A 9,492-nucleotide genomic window follows, 5' to 3' on the forward strand; every position below is an offset into this window, starting at 1 on the left:
CTAGCACCTATTTGGAGATGACAAGGAGAAAGCCTGTGGAAAATGGAAGCCTAGAAGTCAAATCTGAGAAATCAAAATAGAGAAATTGTTTGTTCATATTATTTTTGAACCAAACCTCATCTGATTTTTTTTCCCATCACATTAGCTATAAATTCCTATCATTGATGAAACTATTGTGGTTTGGGTGTTCTATTACTGATAATCATAAGCATCCTAATTGTTACAATATTCTACTTGAATCCAAAGAACAATAACTGATTTGCTATCTGAGAAATGAACCTTTGCTCTCACTATAGGCTGATTAATTCACAAATAAAGTTAAGTATAGTTCTTTCTCTTGGTCTTACCTGAGAAACTACAGATTCCTAGAACTGCATGATGACATTAAACTTTCTTTAACGCCATTCTACAATAGCTACAGATTCGCACATCTCTTGCCTTTTTTTTTGTTTGTTTGTTTTGTGTTTTTTAAGACAGAGTCTCACTGTATCACCCAGGCTGGAGTTCAGTGGCTCGATCTCAGCTCACTGCAACCTCTGCCACCTGGGTTCAAGCGATTCTCCTGCCTCAGCCTCCGGAGTAGCTGGGATTACAGGCTCCTGCCACCACGCCGGGCTAATTCTTCTTTATATTTTTTATTTTTTTGAGACAGAGTCTTGCTCTGTTGCCCAGGCTGGAGTGCAGTGGTGCAACCTTGGCTCAGTGCAACTTCTGCCTCCTGAGTTCAAGTGATTCTCCTGCTTCAGCCTCCTGACTAGCTGGAATAACAGGCACGCACCACCATGCCCAGCTAGTTTTTGTATTTTTAGTAGAGACAGGGTTTCACCATGTTGGTCATGTTGGTTGAACTCCTGACCTCGTGATCTGCCTGCCTCAGCCTCCCAAGGTGCTGGGATTACAGGCATGAGCTACTGCACTCAGTCTAATTTTTGTATTTTTAATAGAGACAGGGTTTCACCATCTTGGCCAGGCTGGTCTTGAACTCCTGACCTTCTGATCCACCCGCCTCAGCCTCCCAAAGTGCTGGGATTACAGCCATGAGCCATTACTCTGCCTGGCCCATTTGTTGCTTTTCATTACTGTATCTGTATGGTTAATTTTTTAATTTTTAATTTTTATTTATTTATGTCTTTATTTTTAAGACAGGGTCTCACTCTGTCACCCAGGCTGGAGTGCAGTGGCATGATTTTGGCTCACTGTAGCCTCAATTTCCCTGGCTCAGGTGATTCTCCCACCTCAGCCTCCTGAGTAGCTAGGACTACAGGTGCCTCCTCCATGCCCTGCTAATTTTTGTATTTTTTGTATAGACAGAGTTTCACCATGTTGTTCAGACTGGCCTCAAGTGATTCACCCACCTCAGCCTCCCAAAATATTGAGCTTACAGGCATGAGCCACCATGCTTGGCCTGTGATGGTTAATTTTATATGTCAACATGACTGGGTCATGGGGCACCCAAGTATTTTATTAAACGTTATTTCTGGATGTGTCTGTGAGGATGATTTCAGATGAGATTAGCATTTTAATGGGTTGACTAAATAAAGCAGATTGCCCCTGCAATATGGGTGGGCCTCATCCAATTATCTGAGGGCCTGAAAAGAACAAAAAGGTGGAGGAAGAGAGAATTTACTCTCTCTGCCTGATTTTGTGAGCTGGAACATTGGTCTCTCCTGTCCTCAGACTGTAACTTATGCCATCGGCTCTCCAGTTCTCAGGCTTTCAGACTTGAATTGAAATTATGCCACTGGTTTTCCTTGGCATCTAGCTTGCAGATGACAGATGGGACTTCTTAGCCTCCATAATTTCATGAGCCAATTTCTCATTATACAAATATAATAAGTAGATGAGTGCTTTCACTTAAAAATGGACATGTATAAATGTATGAGACAGGAAATCCTAAGCACATATGCTGTTCACACACAAAGAAACATGCCTGGTTGCGTGGACCATGACATATACAATGTACTTTTTACCTCGAGTTGTTTTTTCTTTGCTGCTACATGCAAAAGCCGTAGTAGATGGTACTGTTCTGGCTGTTCCAGCTGAGACATCAAGGCCAGGAGTTCTGTCAGGTGTCTATTAATTGGCTGAGGCTGCTTTTCATACACAGCAGGTAACACTCTCAACAACATGGTGTTACCTGTTAAGGGAACAATAAAGGAAATGATGACTTTATCAAGCCATGAGCAACAGAAATAACATTATTACCAATGTAATAATATTGGCACTTACACATTAAATAGCACAGACTGATGGCCAATTCTTTAACTAAAAATAACGTGGTACCTTATTCTGAGATTAAAATGTGATTTACTCCGATTCCACAAAAGGAAATATTTTATGATATAATCAGCACCATTAACTAATGAAAAATTTTCCTGAGTAATGCACCATGGGGATAGAGGAACTCTGACAGTAATCAGACCACACCCTTTTGAAGGAAACAGTTCCAGTAAAGAATTACTGATGATAAACAAAATTTAGATGATGTTTAAATGAAAGCTAAGCAGTGCTATAATCATGGACCTAAATGAAACTGAACAACAGAAAAAGTGCAGAGGGATGAATTCACATTCCTGGAAGATACAGAATCATAATTTAGTCAACTCACATACAGAAACTATGCTTATTTTATGAATAGTTTAAGAAGTAGTAATGCAAATTTAAATCCACAATTTCTGCACTATTTCAAGGGAAGGTTAGCCTCAGCTGGTTTGTCACACATAATTTCCTCAAAGATATGTAGAGACAACTAGATTTATAATGGCAAAATCTCAAGAAATATATTACATAAGGTATAGAAACTTATCTGCAATCAACATATGGGCAACATCTGCTTATCACTTTATGGTATGGATTTTTTTTCTCAAAATCCTCACAAGTAGTTAAATGTCTCAGGGGAATTGTTTCTAGGGATTTCTTGAACAATAATTTTCTTGACTCTATTTACTTTTACTTTAAATTTGGCTTTGTATATAGAAGCCATATACAGAAAGAATCAAATAAGCATGAATTACACATATATGGGCCTTCATTAAATGGTAGGAACATGCCTATATATAAAAGACAATTATTAAAGAAAGAAGACCAGGATTTTCAGAATATCAATATCTAAATTTAATGAAAGTGTGATTCTGGATAAAACTGAATGAATTTGGGAGACAATAAAAAATGAGAATTTTTTTCCCCACATGTAGTTCATAGAATAAGTCTAAAGCAGGTTTTATCATGTTCTCCAGAATACAAATTGTTGGAAATATTTACAGTTTTCTTTAAAATGTTGTGTTCACCAGTATTTATTTTCAATAATTTAATTTTCAACAATTTGCTTTGTTTTTTGTTTATTTTACTATGAGTGTCTCCTTAAAAGATCAGGAATTTTTTTAATGCAATACCCAATTTGTACAGCCCACATTAGATCATAGAACTTAGTTATGAGGACATACTGATCAACTGCTAAAAATGGTCACGTTAAAAGGGACTGTAGTTGCCATCTAAGACAGGAAACTATTGTGTGGCATTTTGTTACAAAACTCAGTACAGGCCCTGGGAGCCTTGAAGGGAAAAACCCTAGATTAGTCATTTTCAGCTGACTTGAATTTCATTCAAATAATACAAAAATAAATGCAGAACTTTTGCAGAAATCTTATAAATTCCATTAGTAAATAATACCTTCTTTTAAATTATGAAATAGTTCAAGTCATCAAACAATTGTAGGCAATAATATAAGGAGCATTGGTGTGCCTACCAACCAGATTTGTCAAAACTTAACCTTATATCATAATTGCTTTTCATCCCATTTGTTTCCTTTTCTCCCCAGAGGCAACCATCATCCTAAAGGTAGTATTTATGATCTCTATAAGTATTTTTACACTTTAATTACATGCGTAGGTATCAATAAACATTTTATAGTATGGTTTTTGATGTTTTAAAATTTTATATGAATACCATCATACTCTACATATCCCTTTGCAACTTATTTTTTTTCTATTCAACATTTTGTAGAAGTTGTACCTCCAAGAAGCTCTCCTTCATTTATTCTCACAGCCATGTGTTATTCCAATGTATAAATATGCAACAACTTATTTATATACACTCTGTGATTGAAAGACATTATGTTGTTATTATTATTCGTTGCTATAATCAATAATGCTGAAATAACTGTCTCTGTGCAAAAATGAGAGATATTTCATAGGGTAGTGTTTCTGAGTCTAATGTGCTTAGAAGTCACTGGGCATATCTTTAAAACACAGATGTTGATTCAACAGGTTGGAGGTAGGGTTTGAGAGTCTGAATTTCTAACCAGCTCTCAGGTGACACTGATGGTCCCTGGACCACATAGTTAAGTGGCAAAGCACTGGGTATGTCCCTAGGAGTTGACTTTGTAGATGTTCCAAAATTTCTTTGTGAAGCAGTTGTATTCATTTTCTATAGCTGTCATTAGAAATTATCTCAAAATTAGTGGCCTAAAATAACACAAATTTATTATCTTATATTTCGGTAGTTCAGAAGTCTGACGTAAGCCTCACTAACATAAAATCAAATGTGTGCCCAGGGTTGGGTTCCTTCCTGGAGGCTCTAGGAGAGAATTTGTTTCCTTGGCTTAACCAGTGATATACTTTGGCTCCGTGTCCCCACCTAAATCTCATCTTGAATTGTAATCCTCACGTGTCGAGGGAGGGTCCTGGTGGGAGGAGGTTGTATCGTTAGGGTGATTTTATTCATGCTGTTTTCATGATAGTGAGGGAGTTCTCATGAGATCTAATGGTTTAAAAGTGGTAGTTTCCCCTTTACTCTCCCTCTCTCCTGCTGCCATGTAAGATGTGCCTTGTTTCACCTTTGCTTTCTGACAGGATCATAAGTTTCCTGACGCCTCCTCAGCCACGTGGAACTGTGAGTCAACTGTGAGTCGTGCCCTACAAGGGACACAAACTCATCCTTTTTTATGGCTGCATAGTATTCCATGGTGTATATGTGCCACATTTTCTTAATCCAGTCTGTCACAGATGGACATTTGGGTTGATTCCAAGTCTTTGCTATTGTGAATAGTGCTGCAATAAACATACGTGTTCATGTGTCTTTATAGCAGCATGATTTATAATCCTTTGGGTATATCCCCAGTAATGGGATGGCTGGGTCAAATGGTATTTCTAGTTCTGTATCCTTGAGGAATCGCCACACTGTCTTCCACAATGGTTGAACTAGTTTACACTCCCACCAACAGTGTAAAAGTGTTCTTATTTCTCCACATCCTCTCCAGCACCTGTCATTTCCTGATTTTTTTAATGATTGCCATTCTAACTGGTGTGAACAAAGCTGGAGGCATCATGCTACCTGACTTCAAGCTATATTACAAGGCTACGGTAACCAAAACAGCATGGTACTGGTACCAAAACAGAGATATAGACCAATGGAACAGAACAGAGTCCTCAGAAATAATACCACACATCTACAGCTATTTGATCTTTGACAAACCTGAGAGAAACAAGAAATGGGGAAAGGATTCCCTATTTAATAAATGGTGCTGGGAAAATTGGCTAGCCATAAGTAGAAAGCTGAAACTGGATCCTTGCCTTACTCCTTATATGAAAACTAATTCAAGATGGATTAGAGACTTAAATGTTAGACCTAAAACCATAAAAACCCTAGAAGAAAACCTAGGGAATACCATTCAGGACATAGGCATGGGAAAGGACTTCATGTCTAAAACACCAAAAGTAACAGCAACAAAAGCCAAAATTGACAAATGGGATCTAATTAAACTAAAGAGCTTCTGCACAGCAAAAGAAACTACCATCAGAGTGAACATGCAACCTACAGAATGGAAGAAAATTTTTGCAATCTACTCATCTGACAAAGGGCTAATATCCAGAACCTACAAAGAAATCAAACAAATTTACAAGAAAAAAACAAACAACCCCATCAAAAAGTGGACAAAGGATATGAACAGACACTTCTCAAAAGAAGACATTCATATAGCCAATAGACACATGAAAAAATGCTCATCATCCCTCACCATCACAGAAATGCAAATCAAAACCACAATGAGATACCATCTCACACCAGTTAAATAAGGTGTTATAATTAGCTGTGTCTTATGTTAAATTGTTGTTTAGGTATCCCACAGCTGTTGTCGCTACTGTAAATGAAAACTTTATTTTCAAAGGCGTTTTCTATTTATGTGCTAGTATTAATAAAGCAATAGATTTTTGTATGTTGATCTTATATCCAACAAAAGTTGCTCAGTTCTTATTAGTAATGTCTTTTGAGTCTCTTAGATTTTTCTGTATGTGGATGATCCACTCATGATAAATGATAACAACTTTATTTCTTTCCATCCTAATCCTTATGTTTCTTCTCCTTATATCCTTATGTCCTACTTTACGGGCAGGGACTTCCAATACACGCTTTGATGAATAGAGTCACTGTCCACGGGTATCCTTGTGTTAATCCTGTTTTCAAAAGTATGTTACCATGGATTTACAATTACATATGTATCTGTTTCTATAGGTTTTGGTATTTATGTTTTTTCAGTTTAAGTAAGTTCCTGTCTGCTTTCTAGTTTGATTATTTTGAGTGTTGAATTTTATCAAACATTTTTCTCATCTGTTGATATGATTATGCTTCTCCTATAAACTGTTAATGTAATACATTAACAGCTATTCTAACATTTAATCAATCTTGCAGTCTTAGAATAAACTCAACTTGCTAATGATATATTTTTATGCATATTGCTGTGCATAATGTATATTTTTATGCATATTGCTGTGTCTGTTTGGCTAATACTTTATTTAGAGCTACTGCATCTATATTCTTTTTTTTTTTTTTTTGAGACGGAGTCTCGCTCTGTCGCCCAGGCTGGAGTGCAGTGGCCGGATCTCAGCTCACTGCAAGCTCCGCCTCCTGGGTTTACGCCATTCTCCTGCCTCAGCCTCCCGAGTAGCTGGGACTGCAGGCACCCGCCACCTCGCCCGGCTAGTTTTTTGTATCTTTTAGTAGAGACGGGGTTTCACAGTGTTAGCCAGGATGGTCTCCATCTCCTGACCTCGTGATCCGCCCGTCTCGGCCTCCCAAAGTTCTGGGATTACAGGCGTGAGCCCCTGCGCCCGGCTGCATCTACATTCTTAATGAGACAGGTTGCAGTTTTCCCTTCTTGTATTGTCCTTGTCTCTTTTTGGTATCATACTTAGTAGACATGTAAAACGAATTTAGCACATTCCTGAACACTCTATTCTCAGAAGCAATTTGTGTAAGATAGGGATTATGTGTTACTTGAATGTTTGGTAGAACTTGCCCATCGAACTATCTGGGCAGTACTCTATATATTTCATTATATCAAACCTTAAATTACGTAGTTTAAGTTTCTGTATCCTTTGGCAGGCTTTTTTTGGCATTTGAATGATGAGTTATGATATAGGTGAACTTCTCAGTTATGTTAAAATCTCCCTCCATGATTAGGTATTTGCCCATTTCTCCCTGCAATTCTGTCAATCTTTGGTTTATATTTTTTGAAACTATATTACTAGATAATTCAGAGATATCATCCTGCTATTCTTTGTATCGTTCCTGTATTTCTTTGAATCATAATTTTAACTATCCTCTTCTGCCTAAGTCTATTTTTTAATGATGTTACTATTGCTATGCTAGCTTTTTTGAATAGTACTTGCTTGATATGTTCTCTTTCTCCCCTCCAATTTAAAGTTTTTAACTTTTAACATTTCTACTTTGTTTTATGTGTAGCTTTTGTAAGTGATGTATAGCTGGATTTTTAAAATATTTCTTTTCTTTTTCCTTCTCTCTCTCTCTCTCCTTTTCTTTTTTTCAGGGTCTCATTCTGTCGCCCAGGCTGGAATGCAGTGGTGTGATCATAGCTCACTGCAGCCTCAACCTCCCAGGCTCAAGTGATCCTCTTGCCTCCTGCCTCAGCCTCCTGAGTAGCTGAGACTACAGGTGCACACCACCACACCAGGCTAATTTTTAAATTTTTTGTGCAGATGAGGGTCTTGCTACGTTGATCAGGCTGGTCTCAAACTCCTGGCCTCAAGTGATCCTCCTACTTTGGCCTCCCAAAGTACTGGGATTCTGAATGTGAACCCAGCCTAAAATATTTCTATATGACAAACAGAAATATTTGTCTCTTAACTGGAAAATGTGTTTCATTAACATTTATGGTAATTATTGGTATATTTTGATTTAGTTTTAGCAAATAATATTGTACTTTTAACTTATCCTTCTTTGTGCTTTTCTTTCCTTCTTCATTGATTTTTTTTTAATAGATCAAGTCTTTCTTTAAAAATTCCCCCTGCTCCTTCTGTTTGGATGCCTATGTCCGTTTAGTAGCTGTCCTTAAAATTATAACGAACATTTTTGAGCAAAGCAAAATTAGTTAATTTTTTTATCATCCTCCTGAGCAATTAAAGGATTGGAGAATCCTATTACTGAACATAAAAGCAGTACATTTTAGATTATTTCCTTATATCTGTCTTCCAGTTCATTAATATTCTTTTCAGCTTTGCCTAATTTGCCACTTAATCCATGCCTGTAGCTCTTAAAAATTTCAATTAACTTTTAATTCTAGAAGTTATATTTGGTTCTTTTAAAAAATCACCTAGCCTTTTTCTTTTTGACAATGTCTTATTCTTTTCTCATATTTTCAATTCCTTCTTTTACAGCTTCAATAGTTTTAAACATATTTATTTTCTAGTTTTTGGCTGATATTTCAACTAAATGAAGTTCTTGGGGAGGGGTGTCTAATTCTTTTTGGTTTCTGCTGATTCTCATTTATAGTGGTTTGCTTCCTCATATGTTCAAATATCACTGTGAATTCTTTTTTTTTTTTTTTCCCCACAGTGGCAGACAGTATATATTTGAATTCCAAACATGTCTGAGGGCAGGCCCAAATTCACAAACTCAGAGGGACCTTGTAGAGTCCAAAGAGAGATATGGTTGCTTCCTACCTTTTTGTGCTAGGGCAAAGTGGGATTGTACCTACTGAAATGCAGTATGTAACCCTCTGAGGGTCCTGGATTTCATGAGGGTCTCTCTTCTAACTCTCTACCTTTGGCCTAAGCTTTGCTTCCACATGGTCACCAACATTTGGTGGTTATAGAACTATTAACCCCTATCTCACTTCACTCCTATTCCAGAGGGACCCTAGCATCAGCTCATGGGATTGTTATTTTTGCTTTCCTCTATCTTTGGCCCCTGGATTTTTCCCTTACTTTAACGGGAGCTCATCTGTACCTTTTAAGTTTTTATTAATATAATGCGACCACAGGCCTGTATATATTGTTAGAAGCAGAAATCTCTAAGTTTACTTTTAAAACATGATCCTTGCCTTGAAACCTTGTAGAATAATATAATGTCCACATATTACCAAGTTATGAAAAGAAACATACCTAAATAACTAAATAAGTATACTCATTTTCCCCCCAGGTTTTTCCCCCCATTTTAGGTTTACCCAGTTGTACTGTGTTGTTTGTCATAGGCCAGGCA

The 9,492-nt window shown here is 37.2% G+C and overlaps 1 protein-coding gene across 6 annotated transcripts in view; it reads right to left on the reverse strand.

Annotated features, from left to right (window-relative positions):
- VEPH1 (ventricular zone expressed PH domain containing 1) overlaps nt 1-9,492 on the reverse strand; it is a 247,970-nt gene that overhangs the window by 169,916 nt on the left and 68,562 nt on the right. For all 6 annotated transcript variants that reach the window (XM_050779846.1, XM_050779843.1, XM_050779847.1 and 3 more), the window contains one exon: nt 1,971-2,137. In XM_050779846.1, coding sequence (XP_050635803.1) covers nt 1,971-2,137 — 167 coding nt within the window. The remainder of the gene's footprint in view (nt 1-1,970; nt 2,138-9,492) is intronic.

Source organism: Macaca thibetana, chromosome 2 (assembly GCF_024542745.1).
Source record: "Macaca thibetana thibetana isolate TM-01 chromosome 2, ASM2454274v1, whole genome shotgun sequence".
Lineage (NCBI taxonomy): Eukaryota > Metazoa > Chordata > Mammalia > Primates > Cercopithecidae > Macaca > Macaca thibetana.